Here is a 23,115-nt window from a genome sequence, read left to right as displayed (position 1 = left end):
GGGGGGGGGGGGGGGGGAGCATAATGAGGAGCACGTAGGAAGGCAGAGATGATTTCAAGAATAAATCAGCCATTAATTGATTTGGTGTCTGTGCAGCCTGAAGCAACTATACAGCTTGTTCTTATTCTGTTAATTTATCATATTAGCATATGACTGCTGGACTGATTAGTGGCGAACCGGTTCCATCATCTCTGTCATCTTGGCCCCTAAATGTCAAGGGCAGAAAAATCTATAATAACGACTCAAAGACCCAATCAATTGAAGTTGAATGGCATCTATAGTACATTTAGCCCAGAAATCCACAAGAAGTGGCCCCTGTGTAGAAACTCAGTTTCTCCACCAGAAAGTACCGAGGTTGGTTTGTTGAGAATGACTAGGAGATTTAGGAGCTCAAAACCATCACCCATTCCAAGCATACAAAGGGATAGGCTCCCTTTAAAGCATACAATATAGTTTACAAAGCGATAGGCTCATATTAAACCTCCAGGAAAGCAATCTAGTACACTGCAGTACATTGATTCCTGACAATCTAGATCCAGCTCTAGACCTTGGTCAACAAGGAACACGTCCCATATCGTGAAAGGCCTTACTTGGACAGACATGGGCAATGAAATCCACCACTGCTTTCACCGTGCCAGCACACTTTTCAGCCACCCAAGGAAAATATCTTAGACCTGGCACCAAACTCATACTCTATTGTACAGCAGTGAATTCCCACCTTCCTGCATGTGTAACAAGGGATCCAGTTCATGTGGATGGGTGGTATCCTGCCACTGGTCCCGCTAGTCCTACATCTGCATTGTGTTGAAATTACCACACTTTGGCACAGTCTTGGTGAGATTCGACTTCCCAAAGGTTGTGGTCTAGCTAGACCTTTCCTTGTGTCACCAAGGATAGAAATATCTAACTAACCTTGTTGATAAATGTTTCTTGCATGGACCCCGTACAATGAATCACATCAATGGTGCATCGCATTTTTGTGGAGAATACCAATTCACAATACAAGCACCTTCTGAAAGCCACTGACAAGAAATGTGTTTTATTTTACCCAAATATTAGCATGTATAGATAGTTTTGGTCATGTGCTGGTAGTATGGTTTTCACTGCTCCATTGACTGCCTCCTTGATACTCTACTTGCCCTTTCCATCCAGTGCTCCTTTCCATCTTGCCAATTACAACAGCATTTCCCATTCATTTTTGAAAACATTTGAATAACACGTACCACAAATAGTACTTCAGTCAATGGAAATTGGAAGGTAAGCACGATGAGCTTTATGCATCGTTCATTATAAGCAAATCTTGTGAAGTTGCCAAGGTTCATGGATTGGTGTAAAAGTGTCCTGGTTCGTTATCCTTTATTTTGCTTATCTACGCAAGACCAGTCCCAACCTGTGTGATCCATGATCATAAATTTACTGAGGTTTGCGCAGTTATTCTCGACCGTTCTCCAAATGCAACAATGTCCTGATAAGCTGAGGATAGGAGCATGGACCCTGCAAGGATACAAAACTGCAGTACTAATTTTCCACTCAAGAAACACGCAAGCATGTTAAATTGAACTCTGTTTTCGTATTCCTTTTTGTAAGATGTTCCAGCATGAAGTAAGGGAGTGAGAGAAAACAATAATTTCCTGCAACCTTCTTTCCCATATTGTTGGCCAAAATATTGTGCATTCCTCATTTGTTATCATTGTTAAAAGCCTCGGGTAATTTTTTTCCCATTTCCACTTGACTGAGAAATTGCCCAGTGAGCACTGTCACAGGTGGTTAAATATGTGCAGAATATTAGGATTTCAATTCCACTGCGGTATGGGAATTAAAAAAAAAAAGTTCTAACTAGTCAGGAATGTTGGGAAATATCCTGGAACTTATAATGAATGCCTGAAAGAAATTACAATTCTATTCCTAACCCACAAACTGATTGTTTGATTTGATGTAATGTTAGAGGGAGAGTTTGATACAATGTAAACATTAGACTCCAAACACATCTTAAAGTTAACTTCGGTGGAAATGATTTAAAGGTTTCTGTTTTAAAGAGCAGATCTAATTATGAAACTCTTCTCTAATATGACTTCTATGCAATCTCATTATTTATCAGAAACCACATTATATTTTTCTTTAACCACAATCAGCTTTCTTTGGCATTATTATTAAGCATGACTGGAGTAGTTATTCCACAGAGTATGTTTTCATAAATCACAATGATTAGTAGGACTCTACCCTGCTTTACCCAAGGTCATAATTAGTAGTATTCTGCTTGTGCTGGCTCTTGGGATTCATTGTAAATGTCAAGGGAATGTCAGGCATGTTACTTCCCTTTAATCAAAATATCATTAAAGCACTGAGAGACCGTCGCAAGTTTGTTTCCTCCATCATAATAATCCCAGCTTTTTAGGGTCACTGGTTATTTGTTACACCAGAATATTTGTTCCTGGCATTTATATCTTGAGACATTAATGGCAAATGAGCAAATCAGAAAAAGTCACTAAGGGTTGTGACATCTAACATTGGAGGAGCAGGGCGCTCAAGGTTTCAGGTAGCTCTGTAAACAACTGAGTCTTCAGAACAAGGACGACTTTGTATGGAATCCAAATTCGGCAGAAGTTCCATTCTCTTTGTGAGGTTCTTGACAGCAGATGCAAATGATTGTCACAATTAGCACCTGAAATTTATGTTAAAAATATTAGCAATGCAAAGGAGTTTATTAATTCATGCTACCGCTATAGTAAAATTTCCTAAATAAAACTATATATAGTGCACTCACACCGTTGTCAAGCTTATAATCATCTGATGATTAGTTTTAGTTAAAACTAAAGTTACTTAGAGATGCATATATGTAATTTATGCAACATCATTATAAAATATCTTCTTGTATGTTGAGAATAGAGTGTAGTACAGCATACTGTGTCTGTGACACAAACAATAATCTTGTCTCAACAATAGTTATTTTCAGTTTGATGTACAATAGATTTTATTGGTAGAAATCAGAATATTATGGAAGAAGATATGACCAACCTTTATAAGGCCGTGTTGTAATCGGGTGGAACTTGAAATATTTTAACAGTGGTTGGTCCTTTCCCAGTTGTAGTCAAGACTTGAACCTGAATCCAATAAGTGGCTGAAGGTCGAAGTTTGGGGATTGTTGTAAAAGGCTGATCCTGAAAATGCACGATTATAGTTCAGCATTCAGTGGAAGATTTATCATTTATAATCTAACCTCGGTCTCACATGTTTAAAAAAATGGAATAGTGGTAAATTGGTTAAATATTCAATGGGCTCCAAGACATGCTAGAGGTAGCATTATACAAATCCCCAACAGCAGAGGTCACTGACGAAATATAAAAAGGATAAGTACAGTCAGAAGTAAAGGGAATTACTTAATAAAGTTAGGCAATGTCTGCCCAGTAAATCAGTCCTCACATTCTATTGACATTAACATCTGAGTAGCTTTATGATTCTGGCTATAATTTATAGCATGGTGAACCATAAATAATGGACAAAAGGTAAGAGTCATCAGTACCAGCACAGCCAGAGAGCATATGTGCCAAATTGAAGCTGCTGCTCTTTCTACCTATAAGGTGGTAAAGAGCAATCAGCCTTAATAACATGTAAGTAATATGGAGATTCGGACCTTTTTTTCCCAGAACCAAAATTTTCAATTTAAACTGAATTATCAAGGATGTTGCTTTTCTTACAGTAGAAACGTAAGTTGCATGTGTTGTGATCAGAGCGGGATTGCCATGAAGGACCACAACATAGATTGAAGTCTGTTTTAGATGTTTGCAAAAACAATTTTAAATTAATCTTTCTGTTGCACCTTATGTTATTCAGTGTCAGTTCTACTTCAAAGATCTGTCCACTAAAGGAGGCTTTACAACTCATGCCTAAACCATTTCCAACTGTAAAATATTCTATGCTCTGAGGTCCTTCCATCTAGAAGATTTTCCAAACTTCTCTCCTCCTCCTGCAGGCAGTTTTAAATTGTTCACTATTCATCACTGAGTTGCTTAGCACGAGAAATAGTCTTTCTTTAATCACAACCAAAACCACCGTCACTTTGGAAACTTTTTGAGATTCTCCACGGAAGTAATTCAAGTACTTAAAACTTTTCCTTTTAGATGTAACTTTTCATCCTGATGAACCTACACTGAATGCTTCTTTTTGTAATCTGATACATTTATTGAATGAGATGTTAAAGTATTATATCAGAAAGAGAGAAATAATTTTAGCAGTTCATTCAATAAATTCACGGAGGCTAGCATGAAATGATAAAGATTGGTATTTGTGGATAGAAACTGAACCTACATTGGGTGCTAAATGTGCTCAGAGGATGATTTATTTAGTGGTGACATCTCATCATCTATCCAGCCGGCTGGAACACTGGATCTGTGTCTCAGTGGTCATGGGACCTATTTAAATCAGGGATTAACCCTCGAACGTGTTTTAGGACAAAGCTGATGAATTGTGCAGAGCACCAACATTCAACCCGATCATTCTTGGCTTTACAGTGGCTCTTTAAAGAATGTCAGGAGCCACTCAAAAGTTAAATAATATTCACTGATTTTGACTTTAGAAATAGTACGAAATGTTCTTATCTTTCTGAATCCTTACCCAATGCTTTACACCTTACACCCCATCTATTAAACCCTCTTTTCCACACCCTGTCCTTTTACCCTGGCTCCAGCTGCATTGCAGCTGGCTAAATTTATTGTGTTTCAGCCACCTATATATATAATATATATATATATATATATATATATATATATATATATATATGTATATATATATATACTGGGTGCAGATCTGGTAAGCTCAGCTTTCTGTTTTGTTCTTGACCAAATTCTACTCTGACCTCTTCAGGTGCATGTTCCCCACCCACTTTGCACCAATTTGGGGTATAAAGTTACATCCAGTTCCTTTACGTAATATCAATAACACTAGAGATCGACACAAAATGCTGGCATAACTCAGCGGGAAAGGCAGCATCTCCGGAGAGAAGAAATGGGTGATGTTTCAGGTCGAGACTCTTCTTGAGTCTGAAGAAGGATCTCGACCGAAACATGACACAGTTCCTTCCTACACATCAATTACACGAGTATTTATCAACATCTGTAAATAAAATTGCAAACTTTCCACACAGTTGAAGTAGAAGCTGAAGGTTTTCTACCCTTCCCCATGATTCACACAAGGTGCGGAGTTTGCACGTTTTCTCCGAGATCTTCGGTTTCCTCCCACACTCCAAAGACGTACAGGTTTGTAGGTAATTTGGCTTTGTATAAATGTTAATTATCCCTGGTGTGTGTAGGATAATGTTAATATTGCGGGGATCGCTGGTTGGCGCAGACTCGGTGGTCCGAAGGGCCTGTTTCCGCGCTGTATCTCTAAAACTAAAAACTAGCAACTTACTGGTGGCAGTATCTGAAACTGGGAAATGGTCTTGTTCGGCATGACAACCGGTCTGTTAGCAGCAGATATCTCTGACCAATTTATTTGGTACCCAGTGGCTTGCTGATGATGTTGGCTTCGTAAAACCTGCCAGTGAAACTCTCCATTGACTGAGCCATTTTTGGCAACAAAAGTCGCAGTCAGCTTTTCTGCTTTCAATGTAACCTTTCGGGAAGTTTTACTGGATGTCTGGCGAAGACCTGAAATCAAAACATAAGAATCTTAGCATTGTGCACTTACATGTTTATCTCTTAATGCACAAATATATAGGCATATATATTTCTTCTTATTGAAGTTATTTAGATAATCTGCAACAGTAAATAAAAATACTTGTCATTATACTTTTGTCTTCCATTTTTACCTCTTGAAAAGAGCTTAAAGAAATTAGAATAACATAAAAATGAACTGAAGATAATCAGAACCACACTTCTAGTCTGCCGCAAGGAATAAGCAACTTCAACCAAATCTGTATTCAGACAATACCATGCTTTGTTTCCTTCTCATGCATTTATTTATTTAATGTCTGTGAACTCTGCATCCAATTCCCACCATCTCAGAATACTATCATCAGCAGCATGCAATAGATAATTTAGATACTGCCTATAATTCAGTATCACAAGACATGGTTTTGCATTCAAACGCTCATAGGTGTAGATTTGAAGCTTAAAGTTTGAAAATGTTGAAAAGTATTCAGGTACCAAAACAATGATTATGCATTGTAAGCCATATGGGTTATCTTAAAACTAGTGGAGCAGCTAGTAGAAGAAATGAAAGAAATGTCAGGTCTGAGTTAAGTAGTAAATAATGACGGCCTCCAATATTGGAAATAAACACCCCTTATTCTCCAGTGCTTTGTTTCATGAAAACATGAAATATTCACAAAGGACAAAATATGATTTTAATGCAGGCAGAAGAATTTAGTGCAGTGGAGAACAGCTGCTGTTCAGCATTTATGTTTGTTAAACTATGTCCATCTTGAATCATTTATACTATTTTACATCCACTTGCCAGTCACAAACTAGAAACTAGGACAAATGGCTGCATCCACTCCAACCAGCAAATGCACCCTGGTCTAGGAGTAAGCTTTTTTAGATTTCACTCCACCTCAATAGTTTTACCGAAGATTCTTTTTGCTTCTCTTTGGTGATTGAAGGCTTGTTGTGAGTGGGGAAGATTAAAGAAGTAATTGTTGGGTCTGATGCATAATGATTGATACAGAACCAAGAACTAAAGTTCTATTCAGAGCCATGAATTTAAATCCCATTGTTGCAGCTGGGACATTTAAAATCAAATAAATTGCGTAAATCTAAAATTATACTGTTTTGGAAATGGTGAAATTTGTGTACTAATGTTAGGCCAATGGGGTTCACTAATATTCTTCAGGAATGAAACCTGCCATTCTTACCCAGTCGGGCCTACAGTTGACTCTAGACCCTCCAATGTAGTTATACTTTGCCTGTTCAGTTCATGGGCCACTAGAGATCGACAGCTGATGCCAACATTACCAGTTAAATTCACATCTTGGACGCATAAATAAAAACAATAGATTTCCAGCTTAACAAAATGTCACTAATGTGACATCTTTTAAATGTCACTAATGTATCTGCTCCAAACGCCACCCTGGCAACACATTCCAGACACTCACCAACCTCTGTAAAAAATCTGTTCTGCACATCTCACTAAAACAATCCAAGTCTGTCCAATCTCTCCCTGTAGCTAATACACCCTAATCCAGGCATCATGCTGCTAAAATTCCTCTGCACCCCAGGCAAAGTTTCCACAACCTTCCTGTAATGGGCGACCAGAACTGCACATAATATACCAAATACGCTTAACCAATGTCCTATAGAGCTGCATCATGACTCTAACACTCTATGCCCCTTTTTACAGTAACACTTTAAACAGTGGTTAGATGGGTATATTGCTTTATATGAGAACTGAGAAAATAAGTCAGTTATTGCAATTGAAGATATTGTTTTAAGTTGATGCAGTTATTCAGAGAGAATGTGCTGCCTGTGGATAATTTCAGATGCATTACTGATGTGCAAACCTCTTTCTAGATATTCCTCTATACATTGTGTCATGGCAGTCCAGGAAATATCTTTGTACTTTTGCTTCTCTGCTTTTAAGTACATACGCAAGGAAAATGCCAAACAATTAAAGTTTAAGGCATATATGAAATGTTGCAATGGGTAAGATACTTTATGGGTGAAACACTGATGCTAGAGTTAGAAAATACTATTGCATAGAATGAGCAAGTAATGAAATGTAAGTACAATCATAGAGTCATTGAGCATTGAGTCTTACAGCGTGGAAACAGGCCCTTTGGACCAACTTGACCAAACCGGCCAACATGTCCCATCTACAGTAGTCCCACCTGCCTGTGTTTGGCCCATATATCTCTCTAACCCTGTCCTATCCCTGTACCTATCTAAATGTTTTTTAAATATTGCAATAGTACTTGGTTCAACTACTGCTAGGGTTGCCAACTGTCCCATATTAGTCGGGTCATCCCGTATTTTGGGCTAAATTGTTTGTCCCGTGAGGGACCGCCCTTGTCCCGTATTAGGGCCTGGGGGGGGTGCGCTGAGGCCCGGACACTGTAGGCCCGGACAGTGTAGGCTGACTGTGTTCGGGGAGTGGGGCCGATTGTGTTCGCCTAATGGAGGTTACTTAGCAACCCGCCTCCCGGCACGGGCGGCCGCCATTGGTGGAACAGGAACACGTGGCCGCTGGCTGGGTGAGGTCACGTGGGGCGCGGGGCGGTGATGTCACCTTGTCCCGTATTTGGGAGTTAGAAAGTTGGTAACCCAAACTACTGCCCCCGGCAGTTCGTTCCATACACCCTAGGTGTGAAAAAGTTACCCCTCAGGTTCCTATTTAATCTTTCACCCCTCACCTTAAACCTATGTCCTCTGGTTCTCGAGGTAAATTCAGAAAATTTAGCCAGAGTCACATGCCAACCATACAGTGAAATCTTTCCAAACATACTCACCCTTTTTCGCACAAAATAGGCGTTTTAACACTTTGGTTTTAATTGAATTGCTGCAATGTGGAGTTGTCACATAAGTTATGGCCTGCGGTGCCTGCCCCTGGAGAATGATGGATTGCACTGTCACCTTATAGTCACAAGCAAATAAGAGACCACTGATAATGAAATGAGTCCCCTGAAGGAAGAAAAAATTCAATAAATAGCAGAATGAAGAATATCGTGTTGTTTTTCTATTTAGATTCAACATTGGATGCAAAGAGAAGCAATTAATAAAGCTGCACCGTGTCTAATGTTTACTAAACGACAAAAGCAAACCATCAATCTTTGCTCTGGCAACATTACTCCAGCTTCATATGTATGTTGATGATTAGCCTGAATAATTTCAAAAACATAGACACTCCTGAATGTGAGTAGCACTGAAATTCATGATGTATTTAGAAAAGAATTCAAGACTACATCTGGGATTCAGCCACATGATCCGGAATATCTGCCCAACATTGGAATTAAGGTGCAGAATGAAATCAGTTTAAAGAACCCCCAAATTACTAAAAATGCAGAGTTCTGATAATTGTTTTTCTTTGAAGGAATCCGTCACTAATGAAAATGTGTGGGTTTTAGACCTGATGCATAAATGATTCATCACAAGCGGTAATCTATTATTAGAAAATAAATTACTTTTAAATGTGTTTAAGTTATCAACTCCGTTTTCTGGTGAGAGCTCAGACTGTTTGTATTCTCAGCAAATTATACCTGGTTGGTGGCAGGGAGTGGATGAACTGCACTGTATAGTTTGAGGTTTTCATTTTGTGGGAGGGTGTGGGTAAACAATGAAATGAAAGGGAAACCAAGACATAATGGAAGATATATCGGAAGATCATTTGGATTAGAATTTGTTGCAATCGGGTTTTTCAGAATTTGTTGTGGCTATTGTTCTTGAATCTGAATTTTACCAGAGAGGTCAATGCCTCAGAGGTCCCTGACCAACCAATTCTCCCGATGAAACTTAATGCAAAAGGCCAGGCTGCTGGGAAAGGAGGGTTCGAGCTAAACTAGTTAGAGGGGGAATAGAATGAAGTTAAGCAGAAAAGAAAAGATATCAGCAGATCTGGCCAAGATCCATCTGATTCTGGAACAGATTTCCCTGGATTTCTAATGTCCTGCATGTAATTAAATGATGAGAGGATTCCTGACCCTCTACAGGAGTGTCATTACAGGGGGGAGATTTGAATCCAACGTTCAGTGCCTTCATTGTCTCGACCTGGTCAGGCAGTGCTCCAGTCACCCATTCCTTCTCTCCAGAGATGCTGCCTGACCCGCTGAGTTACTCCAGCATTTTGTGTCTTATCTTCAATTAAGGCAGATCCCCTTTCACTTAAGGTGAAACAGGCCGTGCATGTGTTGTGAAAGCCTGCTTTGCCATGAGTTGCCAGCATAGGTTAACTACCGTTGTGTCATCAGCAAATTTAGCAATGATGCTAAACGCATGATGCTAAATTTGCTGAAGATGCACCTATAAGTGGAGAAGTAACCTGTAAAGAGGAACCAAAGGTATATACCGAAAATAGACACAAGAAAGGAATGGCCGACGTTTCGGGTCAAAACCCTTCTTCAGACTCAAGAAGGATCTTGACCCGTCTCGTCACCCGTTCCTTCTCTCCAGAGATGCTGTCTGACCCGCTGAATTATTCCAGCATTTTCTATTTTCATTGTAAACCAGCATCTGCAGCTCCTTCCTACATGCAAAGGTATATAGATAGGTTAAGCGAATTAGGGCGTCCTAATGCATGAGTTATAAAAGGCTTGAAGGCGAAGCAACAAATAATTTGGAAAGTTAACTGTTTGATTAATTTGAAAGGAGTAATGGATTCACATGTGGGGAGGTTATACTTCAATTATATGGACTATTGATGAGAGCTCATCTGGATAACTGTGAGCAAGCAGTATCATGTCAATGCTTTGGATGTTGACCAAAGAAAGTTTGCAAAACTGATGCATGAAATGGATGGGTTATTTTTTGAGGAGTGGGTAAGCTATGCTTCTATCCAATCGATTTAGGAGTGAGAGGGGACATAGTTGAAGCATGCAAGATGATGAGGGGGTAGAGCAGATGCAGAAAGGATCAGCCATGATTGAATGGCGGAGTAGACTTGATAGTCAGAAATGGCCTAATTCTGATCCTATCACTTATGAACACGAGTTCCAGATTTCAATTAATAAAAGATTTTCACAAAAATTCAAATCACTTTTTAAAATGGATTCTCAGATTGTGAACATTACTGGCAACATTAGCATTTAATGTCCATCCATAATTGTCGCTGAACAGAGGAATTAGGTAAAAATCAACATACTGATGGGTGTGAACTCACATACAGGACAGGCAAGATGGAGGATTTCCTTTTTTGAAGATCATCAAGAAATCAGATGAAGTTTGCTGAAAAGCCAGTAGTTTTTTTGTTACTGAGACTACCACTTAATTCTTGATTTAAATAATTACTCAAATTTTAATTCCCCAGCTGCCCTGGTGGGATTTAAACTTGTATCTCTGAATCAATCATCCAGATTGCTAACTACTAGTCCACTACAGTAACATCCATTACGGCATATTTTAATTTTGTCCTATGTAATAAAGCAGCTGTTAAGATGACAAGAATGGGTGGAAGCTGCCAGTTTAGTGGGCAGTGTTTGGTAGGATAAACTGAGTAGTGGTAATGGTCAGTTTATGAGTGATTACATACCCTATTTAAAAGGAACAGCACCTCATATTTTGCTTGGGCAGCTTGCAGCCCAGCGATATGAACATTGACTTCTCCAACTTTAGATAGTTCCTTTGTCCCTCTCTTCCCCTTCCCCTTCCCAGTTCTCCCTCTATCTTCCTGTCTCCACCTATATCCTTCCTTTGTCCCGCCCTCCTGACATCAGTCTGAAGAAGGGTCTCGACTTGAAACGTCACCCATTCCTTCTCTCCTGAGATGCTGCCTGACCTGCTGAGTTACTCCAGCATTTTGTGAAATAAATACCTTCGATTTGTACCAGCATCTGCAGTTATTTTCTTACATTACCCTATTTAAATGATACCTTCAGGTGGGAGAACGAGCAAGGGCACTCAAAAAGGATTTTACGATTTAAGGATAGAGACATTGTTCCAAAGTAAACAAATTTCAGATAATCCTTGATGTTTCTATGGGAAGAAACCACAGATAGATCTCTATAATGTTATTAGTAAGGCACACTGATAACAGACTTGTGACATTGAATTTTTCCTGCTACTGAGTTTGGAAAACGGGTATCCTGGATGCATGGGGACAGAATTTGTGACACTGTTCCTATTTAAAATGATCCAAAATACTGTTATGTTTAAAATGTTAGTCCCGAACATTGATATGGAGGTTCATCTAATGAATGTTTATTAAAGTAACGCAATCTATTAAGAGACCTCTACAGACATTGGCAAGCAAATATTTTTAGTTAAAAGTGCCTAGGATTTTGTTAGTGCAAATCTCTGTGCACTACTGAACAGGCCTTACACAAAGTAAGACGTTTCCTTCCTTTAAATATTGTTGGGTTATGACAGGAGATTCATATACGGGATGGGGAGCATTAGGTATGTGTGGAAAGAGGGAGTGGCAGATTGAAAGACTGCTACCATCATTCTGGTATCCATCAGTATGGTATAAGGTTTTTTCTTTTCTTTTGTGGATCTAGGGACTGCTTGGGCAGTTGTGGAGGGGAGGGTGGTGGTAGAGAAGGGTGTGGGCATAAAGGTAAATAATGTTGAAGGGACCTACCTAATTCAAGTTCGTAGTGATTGTTTGGAACATATGTCCCCTTTAAGATGTACAGAAGCCAGCTTCACAGGCGTGTGGTGAACGTGCTTCTGCACGAGTGGCCTGCAGATGGCGCAGTCAAGCCATAAATCAGTGATAATCCAGAAATAGTATTGAAGCACACATCCCACATCATTGTAAGACACTGTGTATTCCAGGATCCATGATTTACTTTGCTGTTCTATTAGTTGCACAGCACAGAAATACTTGGAATGACACAGTTCAATTCTGGGCATTAATATGTATTGAGCCTTTCCCCTGGTCCTAACATATTGAGTGAATTGTGACTTTGATTTGGAACAACAGAGGATGCAATGCTCTTAAATGATTTCTAATCCTGTAAAGAAGTAGAGTTCATTAAAACAGTTTATTGTTTTAGTAGTAAGGAAGACAAATAACATTTTTTAGAATCGTAGGCAGGATATTTTTAAATTTAATTTTGGTTCTTATTTAATAATTTCTTCCATTTTTAGGTGGAATGTTTTGTTGTGGATAAGTACCTAACTTCAAACTAATAGATAGGTAGATAAGTACCTAACTTAAAAGTAATATCTGTACAATATCAGCAACAAGACGGCATCCACCCTCAACACCTTCAAAAGCACTCTGCCCGACTGCCTGTGTACATGTCCCTAAAATGTAATGGAAAGAATGCTGTTTGTGATCAAAAGACCAGTTTCCTATGTGACTAAATAATTTACTTTACTAGTTGGGTAAATCCTCTGTCAACATAAGAATGATGGATGCATACGCTGGGTTCTTTAAACAGTGTTGTGCGATAGGTTTCAGTGAACAAGCGATCCATCTGTACTTTATTATAAACAGATGCCAACTTCAAACATGTTGTAATATGACCAACGTCACTGGCTGCAATTTCACAGTAAACCGTGAAAAATAGAAGCATTGCTCTTGATAATTGACAAACTTAGGAAACCAAGGCCATTCCCTCAAAATGTATCCAAGAACACTGCAATTCATAAAAGAAAGCTACATCCACAGCGTATTCTGAAAAATCCCATTGTTGCAACAATTTGTAATCCAAAGGATTTTGATTCAATCCCAACTATCATTCAGTTTGAAATTTAATGATGCTTAAGAAGAAATATTACAATTTCATTCACAACTGAAGCATTAAAGGGTTGGAAGGGAATTGCAAATTGCAATTGCATTTATAAGGGAGTATTCAGTGAAGAGTTACCACAGTCCTCGCAGGGTGACAAGGACCAATTAAGGGTGTAATGGATAAACTAAATACATGGGTATTTTTATACTTCTGTATGTTTACTAAAGAATTTTTACAAAACTATTTTTAGTTCAGAGAACGAAAATCGAAATATATTCAGAACACTTGAAGTCATGTCGAAATAAATTAAGTTAATCGTAGTTTCAGCTTTTTAGCCAGGCCATGGCTGTGGAGAATATCAACCGGATGAATTGAAATAGATGGGCATTTTACAATGTCATGGTGGCATCTTTTACTAAGGCTCTGAACTATAATGGTGGATTCATAGAGAACATTTCTTTCAACCATGTTAACTGTGTCTCTTCGTCTCTTTCCAGCTAATTGCTTCACATCATTTTCTATTTTAAACTGTGATCAAACATTCACGTTTTACCTTATGCAATGTAATCTGGATGTTGTGGAAAATGTGTCGGTGAACTGGTCATAAACTTTGAAACATCCGAACCCCTTTGAAACTTTGTTCCTGTTAATGCTTTTTTTTTAATAAACAAAAGGTCTGGAGAACAATCATGCAATTCTACTCATTTAAACCATAAGGGGAAACAATGAAGGAGCCAAGTCCTTTTCATACAAATAGACAGGAAAGTTGAAACAATACGTTTATTTTTTCTTGAATTTTACGATATTTAAAAACCAATCAGGTATATATTGCCAACCTTGACAGTTGCATGTTGCTGTATTTGTGATTTGTTCTTGGCACAGGATTCTGGCATCCATGTTAGCAGGTAGGTATTGTGATCCTTGAGATTCTCTGAGGGAAACAAGGATTCTACATTTAAACAAAAGCACAGGCATGCACACACACAACACGCACACACACACACACATAGGCGCACACAAACACGCACACATATAAAAGTCACGTCAATTTGCCTTTTAATTTAATTACTGATCTCAGGCAGATAACTGCATGGGAAAATACAGTGTGCACTGCATTCAGCTCACCAACAAAACTGGTGCTGACGTGCTGGGCTTCACTTCCAAGTTGGTTCATCTTTTTTTATGTGAGGAGACAACACTGTCTACTAACATTAGAGTAATACAAAAATGAAGTACAAAAATTGCCGAGTTCTTTTTGAAGTGTGAGTTCATACTAGGGCAAAGCCCAAGTAATGTCAGGCCACCTAAGATGTGCTGTCAACAGTCAAGTTGTCAAGTTGACTGCTAATTTCCCGTGAATGCACTGACGTACATTGGGAAAAACTCACTGCCCAGATGCAAAAGAGAAAGTAAAGAGAAGTAATTCATTTTAGAGTTTCTTTGGAATCAGACTTGCAAAAATATCACTTTGTGGCCCAGTTCACAACATTATTATTTTTTTAACTGCTTTGTAAGATTGCTCATCATTTTATCAGTGCAGAAAACCATTCTTGTATGTCCAATATTCTGTTGTTTTGAAGCTGATGACCATCAGCAAGCTGTCCAACAATAAATATCCCTCTTTCTCAATCACGTCATGTTTCTTTTCTGATCGAGGATAAAAGAGAAATTTGTCCACTGAAATGTAAATGTAAAAATCCTCCCCTTAGTAGCCCCTGCTGTGAACATCCTCCTTCTATAGATGCCAACTACTGTATAGCTCATGGCACTGACTGCTCCCTCCGAACAATGACGTGTGCTGAATGCAACTGAAGCACCAATCTTGGTACATGTTTTAAGTATCATTCCGTCAAAAGTGTTATTTCAGTGCATCAGTGCTCCACATTATTAGATTTTGTCTGGCAGCCTGGCTCTCATTGCATGCACGATGCCTGCATATGTTTGTTTTTTTAGTTTAGAGATACAGTGCGGAAACAGGCCCTTCGGCCCGCCAAGTCCGTGCCGACCAGGATCCCTGCACACTAACGCTATCTTATACACTAGGGACAATTTAAAATTATACCAAGCCAATTAACCTACAAACATGTCTATGGAGTGAGGGAGGAAACCAGAGATCCCGGAGAAAACCCACGCAGGTCATGGGAGAACGTACAAACTCCGTATGGACAGCGCCCGTAGTCAGGATCGAACCCGGGTATCTGGTGCTGTAAGGAAGCAATTCTACCGCTGCGCCACCATGTCGTGCATTTAGAGAGATGCAGCATGGAAACAGGCCCTTCGGCTCATCGAGTTCACGCCAACCATCGATCACCCACACACTAGTTAGCCCACTTTCGCACCCACACACTAGGGCTAATTTACAAATACAATTAACCTACAAACCTGCACTGTCTTTGGAATGTGGGGGGAAACCATAGCACCTGGAGGAAATCCACGTGGTCACAGGGAGAATGTAGAAACTCCACACCGACAGCACCTGTAGTCAGGATCAAACCTGGGTCCCTGGCACTGGGAGATAGCGGCTCTACCACTGTGCTACCTTAGTGATATTTATTGGATTATGAACCAGGATTATTGGTTACGTCATAAAAGGCACCCCTCGTATTCCAGTAAGTATCCTGTGGTTTGCCTTAGTGATGGTTCCCCCAGAAGGAAGCATCATGTCTGTGACAAACTGCTGGGCCAAAATGTTAAATTACTGCCATAGGCCTGCTGGATATTGAAGGATTGGTCTCGTTCCTGATTTCAGTACCAAGCAGAGAATATGGGGTAATACAGTGGCAGGCAGTAGCAATGTGGGATAAATTGCAACCTTAGCAAAGACATCTATTCTCATTGTTTGCTAGGACTTGATAAAATAAAATGAAATGTAATTAGTTCTCTCTGAATATTGAGCTTCAGTGATATGATGTTAATAAACCTAGTTTCATCCTGAAGGGGTTAGATACACAGAAGTTCATTGTTATGACAGCTTTTGGCAATGCTGTCCTTGCCATGCTCTAAGATTGCAGCAATGACTTTAATTGATTTAATTGAGACAGTTCTTATTTCAGCACCAACGTTTCTTGATAGGTGAAAGGCTGAAGTTCAAGCAAGGGAATTCTTTGTGTGGATATGGCTTTCTGCTGAGAGCTCTTACCCACTCCTCCTCTATTCCTATTACCAGCAGCATGTCCTGCTCTCCATCCTCCAGTTGTACAATAACCTGAAGTAAACATCTACAGGTGTCAGGGGTTATGGGGAGAAGGCAGGAGAATGGGGTTGAGAGGGAAAGATAGATCAGCCATGATTGCAGATTAGACTTGATGGGCCGAATGGCCTAATTCTGCTCCTATCACTTATGAACATCTACAAAGCACCATGTCTGGGAGCAACTGGTCTTGGCATCTATCCCTCGCCTCTGAAGACTCCATGGGTGGCACAGTGGTGCAGCTGGTAGAGCTGCTGCCTCACAGCACTACAGACCCAGCTTCGATCCTAACCTAGGGCGCTGTTTTGTGTGGAGTTTGTGCATTTCCACTGTGGGTTTCTTCCGGGTGCTCCCGTTTCTTCCTACATCCCAAAGATGTGGGGTTTGTAGGTTAATTGACCTCTGTAAATTGTCCCTTGTGTATGTGCGTGAGTGTTTGTGCGTGCGTGTGCATGGGTTGGATAAGAAAGGGGGATAAACATGCAACTACTGTGAGTGCATGATTCACACTAACCCTAACGGTCAGCATGGACTTAGTGGGCTAAAGGGCCTGTTTCCATGGTGCACCTTTAAACTTAAACTAAATATAAGCAACCTGAATTTGCAACTATGGACAACGACAAAGCTTTGCATAACCCCAGCAATTGACAGAGGTCGTCAACCAGAAACCATCCAGTCCAGTGGAGAATATTTAAAAATGTTACCTTGTGAGGTCCTTCCTGCTCTAAATGTGTGTTCTGTCCTAAGCTGATGGAGTCAGCTGGAACTCTGAATTCCAAAACGGGAGAGCTAACGTCAAGGCACAATGACTGATGCCATGAACACCCTGCCAGAAGGTATTCAATTTGTACCTGTTATTGCCCTCCCTAAACAAAGTGCTTGAAGGGATGCGTCCTTAAAACAAATGTGCATCGTGCAACTGCTGCTGAGGAACACCGAAAGTTATCCATTGACAATTCCAATTGCTCACTAGAATGGAGCAGAAATCTGTCCCAGAAGACAGTTAACAGAATATATTTGGAATTGTTATTGTGCATTGCACAATCATTTGTCCTGTCATTGAAATATAACTTTGTGAAGATCAACCACTATACTGCTCGCTCCAGTTGTAAAGCACAAAACTGGATAACAAGAGATGGTGGTTCAATGGTTCACTGGTACTTTATTGCCATGTATACCCAAGTACAGCGAAATTCTTTTTTTGCCTACTGTTCAATGGCAATTCTACGATACGTTAGGCACTATCACACCAAGTATAAGAGTGTTATAAGAGTCTACCACTGTTGGCCACAGCAGTAATTAATTTTGGTCCTTTCAATTAAAGTTTATGGAGAAATCTAGGAGAACAAAAGACCTCTAGACCAATTCATTACTGTTAAAATTAGCTTGGATGTCTTACCTTCTTTTGCTTTTTTCCAGTGCACTTTAACTTGCAGCTGGTTGCCATGGTAATATGGGTCTGCAGCCTCTAGACTTCCAATGTCAAACATTTGATGTATGTGTGGAAGTTCATTGGACACTTCTGTTGTAGTGATAGCTTCATTTGTTGGAATGTCTAAATAAAGGAACTTAAGTCAAGAGTTTTTTTTTGCAATTGCCCAACCCTTCCAAATTTTGGTTTTCACAACAAAGAGAAATATTTACATAATATTTAATAAGTAAGAGTGGCAGTAGATAGACTTAAGATAGAAAAAATAATTTAGCCCCACCCACACTATCAGGATTGCTAGTGGCATGAGAATATGTCAACTATTTAATCACAGTGGCCATTACTTTGTAAAGGCTTGTACACCTCTATGGAGGAATCTGCAGATTGTTGAGTTCACATGCAATTTTAGTTAATTGCACTAAAAAAAATTACAATTAGCTTGCAACGATACAACTCAGTAATAAACAGGATGTTAATTAATTAATGGTGCCTTTTTCTCCAGTAATTGTGATTCTATGGTACAATATATAGAAGTATTGTTGCACTATTCGATTGAAAACCTTGGGCCTTTTGATCAGCTAAGTTTCTGATCTCTGTGGGTATAAGGGAGAGGAAGATCCAACAGATTTGTCTTCAGTCACGGGGATTACATTTTTCAAAAATGTCCTTGCTATCTAAAGGCCATCTTTAACAAACATTCCAGCATTATAAGCAGATTGGAGAAAACCACAAATGATTTCAGCACTCCAATGGCAGGAAGGGTTTCAGTATTCTTACCTGTTGAAGGAGTAGTAAAGAAAAACAGGGCTTTACTGCTCTTTAATCGCTTTTGTCCCCAATTGGCCACTGATTGTACTTGGACCAGATATTGTGTGTTTGGCTGAAGGTCTTCAATTTCAACTTCATCTTTCACCTTAAACGAGATGCATAATTTGAAAGGTTTTAAACTATTTGCAATGTTATCATTATTAATGTAAAGGGCGTTTCCCAAAAGATATTTCTGCTTTGTCAGTGTTGAGACATATTTCTATTGAAACTCTTCTTCGCAATTGTAAGAATGGGATAAGCTTGAAAACATGAACTGTTTGCAGGTAACAAAGGCAATCCTCAATATGTCCAGAGGTTGATTCACAAGGCACCTGTCAGGTCAAGCAAATAATAATAATTCCCTTTGCAACAAGTTTAATCTGCTACTTTGTCAAGTTCCTTCCTCTATCGGGACATTTACAATTTTGATGGTGGCATCAGTGAATCTTCCAGAATCCCTTCTGCTTTTAAACCTTGTTAGTGTTTTGCCAAAATATCTTTGACTAACCTCTGAATCTTAATTCAACTTGAACCTGCTTTTTATAACTTTTATAGCTACTTCACAGAAAATATTCCCTGAAATGCCCTGATTAAAGCTAGTCACTTATAATCAAATTCAACACACCGTCTATGGCATAAGTGCCATGTAAGCACAATGTGGAATTCCAAGCCTGCTGAATTGATCCAGCCTTGGAATATGTTGTTCCCACCCATCTTTCCACTGTGCCAAAGGAGGAGGATTTGGAATGACGATTGAAACTGGAATGGTGGTAACACTTGAACAAAAGAATGAAATAGAAACTTCACAGCTGTTGAAAATGCAGGCATGACAGAACTTAGAGAAGGGTAAGGAATTATTTATTTGCACTTTAACATTAAGTAGCTACTCATGAATAAACATATAGACAAACAAACAAACAAATAAATAAATATTATAAAATAGAGGTAACTGAAATATATGAAATCCATAGAAAAATCAACATTTGAATAAAAGGTAAATTAGTTAATATTCAAAATTGATAAATAACTTCAGTGCATCAAATATATCTGTAAAGTAACCTGGCTGTGACTGCAGAATGTAATACTTTGAGATATTGATTTTAGTATATAATATAACTTGGAAATGTTAATGATAATAAGTGCTCTGACTCAAAGTTACTGGAGTAGACAAAGGGAGGGGAGGAATAATCTAGGTCGTTTCAGAACATTGTTACACCACATAGAGGGGTAGAGGTATTGATGGAAAATTGTACGTTAAAAGGGTAGAGGAAGCTAATAGAGATTGTGCAAAGAATGCAAAGCTTGCAGGAGCTGATTTGACTTACTAGGAAACACCAGCTAACTATAAGTATAATGAAGTTGAATGGGTAGAAAGTTAATGGAGCCCCACAAACAGGACAGGAAATCAATGGTGTAAGTAGGATAGGGGTTGCAGAAAGGTAAGATTGTTCTGGGGAATTTAATTATTCTCTGCATTTGAAATCAAGTGTCCAGAAGGTTTTGCTGATAAAGGATGCCTCGATTAGGATAAAGTGAGATGTAGTAAAACAGTAGATTTAATTGCTTTGATCGCTGTCAGGACAAACAATGCAGGAAAGTCTGGAAAGACCTGGTGTACATGGCAGCAGCATCCCCTGCTCATTACCAATGACTACCATTTCCACAGAAGCTGCACGGCGGCACGGTGGTGCAGCAGTAGAGTTGCTGCCTTACAGCGAATGCAGCGCTGGAGACCCGGGTTCGATCCCAACTACGGGTGCTGTCTGTACGGAGTTTGTACGTTCTCCCCATGACCTGCGTGGGATTTCTCAGAGATCTTCGGTTTCCTCCCACACTCCAAAGACGGGCAGGTATGTAGGATTAATTGGCTTGGTAAATGTAAAAATTGTCCCTAGTAGGATGGTGTGGTGTGCGGGGATCACTGGTCGGTGCGGACCCGGTGGGCCAAAGGGCCTGTTTCCGCGCTGTATCTCTAAACTAAACTAAGCTACCCTAGCCATCCATCTGTTATCAGACCTCCTCTGACCTCATTGCATTGATCTCTAGTTGTGATTCTACTTATTTCCTGGGCAACTCTCTTCCAACCATCATATCTCATCTCCAACCAATTTCCTACTCCATTCTCCTTAAAGATCTCCCCACCCCAGTCTGACCCATGCTGTAATAGCCATACTGATTCTTTGCAGTTGATTACCACATCCCTGCAGCACTATCTCCCCCTCCCCCCCACACACACTCCCAAATCCACAAGGACCCTCCATAAACCTACAAGTTTTGATTTTTTCCCCTGACTGATACTATTACCTCCCACCCGTCATGGACCTGGAGTTAACTTACTTGATTTCTCTTCAGTGCCTGCAATAGGGAAACACAGAAAGGAAAGTCCTTTTACAGTAGACGAGCTTTTCAGTAGTACATATTTTTAAACTTTTCATTTAAAAGATAGTGTGGTCCACCGAGTCCGCGCTGACCAACAATTCCCATACACTAGCACTATACACTTGCATAACACGCAAGGGACAATTTACAATCTTTACCGAAGCCAATTAACCTACAAACATATATGTCTTTGGAGTGTGGGAGGAAACCGGAGCACCCGGGGAAAACCCATGCAGTCACGGGGAGAATGTACAGACTCAGTACTGACAGCACCCGCAGGCAGGATCAAACCCAGGTTTCTGGTACCTTATGGCAGTAACTCTACCGCTGCACCACCATGCCGCCCGAATGGCATCTTGGACCACAAGGGCCATTGAACCTTGGAGCAGATGGTCCAGATTTGTTGGTTCACCATGTACCCTCCTGTTAGCATTTCCAATATCTGCTGCTTTTTGTGGATAAATGGCAAATAATATATCAACTACCTCTTGATATAATTCTCAGCAAGTTAATTTAAAAATAAAGTCAATATATCTTATGAAACAAGCTTCTGGAGGTAACAAGTTTATAGTCTGCAAATTACCTTTATTGAGATGAGCAAAAAGCAAACTGCTGGAAGAACTCAACAGGTTAGGCAGCAGCAGTGTTCCTCCAACAGTTTATATTTTGCTCAAGATTGCAGCATCTACAATCTCTTGTGTCTTCATTGAGTTGTGTTTTGTTGAATTGCCAACTTGCATGTTGTAGATCAAATTGTTTGAAATGCCCGGCAGTTACACCTATTACATTCACCGTTTAATTGGGTTTGGTGATGTTTAGCTATGACTGTCACTTATGGACTATTACAAGGGATTTCCTCAAACTACCCAATGCATTACTGTTGAAAACAAATTGTGTCTGTCATCTTTATTGCACTTGAATCTGCAAAGCAGTTGGGTTTTGATATACTAACTAGCCTATAATCAGACAGAACATACAATTTTCAATGATTATTGAATGTATAGGCTATGTCAATATGTGTTGCTCTAAATGCGAAATTAAACATGAAATGTAAGATTAACTGCTTCATCCATAACCTCCTGAGGCACCAAGGAAACAGAATCAAGTTGAAAACCATCCAAATAAAACAATCTATAAAAATAAATAGTTTTGTTTCATGCTAGTCAGTTAGTTAGCATTCAAGAATGACCCTTTTGTTTTAAGAAACTAATGTTGAACATCTGGTAGAAAATCTGAAAACCAAAATAGTCAAAACAAAAGTGATTTGTGTCATGGCCAATATTGAAAATAGGAACTCATTTGTTCATAATTGATCTTTCATTATATCCTAGTCAAAATATGAAAACACCAACCCAACTGTAATGGACCATTTGGAGAAGCTAGTTTTTAATAAATTGATTTGAAATAGTTAGCAAGATCCAGTGAAGGAGAAGTTTAATTATGGAATGCAATAATTTCAAATTCCCGTTTAGTGACTGTAACCTGAGGCACTAACAATGGATTGAATACCAGAACCCAGGTTTTTCCTAATTTAGTTGGAAATCGTCAGGGTTACATTCAAAACGATTAATTTTCCTTCCATGTTTCGTTGGTGAGGAAGTAACTTAATAGTTTCTTTGACAATCACATGTCAAACTCAACAAACCTTGAGCTACAATTCTCTCTCTGATTTAACCCTCTCCTGGATACCTCGGCTGAGACTCTGGGTGTGAAATATAAACAGTGTGGAGTCCTGTCATCATGTTGTGATACAGTACCTTATAGCTGGACTCTCATATCATCTCAAAGTACATTGAATAGCTTGTACTCAACAATTGTGCTTGGAATAATGAGACATTTGGTTGACACAGTAATATGGAACTACTTCTGATAATGTAACAAATCTGCTGTGCCGTTATCAGACTAACCATACAAGAAATAGCTCTAAATAGGGAGTTAGATGTGGTCCTTGTGGCTAAAGGGATCAAGGGGTATGGAGAGAAGGCA

General features: G+C 39.4%; 1 protein-coding gene across 1 annotated transcript in view; it reads right to left on the bottom strand.

Annotated features, from left to right (window-relative positions):
• LOC144599426 (anosmin-1-like) overlaps positions 1-23,115 on the bottom strand; it is a 104,261-nt gene continuing 81,146 nt past the window's right edge. Inside the window, exons 8-14 of the mRNA XM_078410291.1 lie at positions 18,721-18,856; positions 17,914-18,069; positions 14,161-14,255; positions 8,441-8,612; positions 5,407-5,645; positions 3,016-3,158; positions 1-2,662 (exon numbers count right to left, since the gene is read on the bottom strand). Coding sequence (XP_078266417.1) covers positions 3,018-3,158; positions 5,407-5,645; positions 8,441-8,612; positions 14,161-14,255; positions 17,914-18,069; positions 18,721-18,856 — 939 coding nt within the window. The 3' untranslated portion in view covers positions 1-2,662; positions 3,016-3,017. The remainder of the gene's footprint in view (positions 2,663-3,015; positions 3,159-5,406; positions 5,646-8,440; positions 8,613-14,160; positions 14,256-17,913; positions 18,070-18,720; positions 18,857-23,115) is intronic.

This window comes from Rhinoraja longicauda, chromosome 13 (genome assembly GCF_053455715.1).
Source record: "Rhinoraja longicauda isolate Sanriku21f chromosome 13, sRhiLon1.1, whole genome shotgun sequence".
In the NCBI taxonomy this organism is placed as follows: Eukaryota; Metazoa; Chordata; class Chondrichthyes; order Rajiformes; family Arhynchobatidae; genus Rhinoraja; species Rhinoraja longicauda.
Note: the sequence above shows the minus strand (reverse complement) of the source record. Positions and strands in the feature narration are given on the sequence as shown.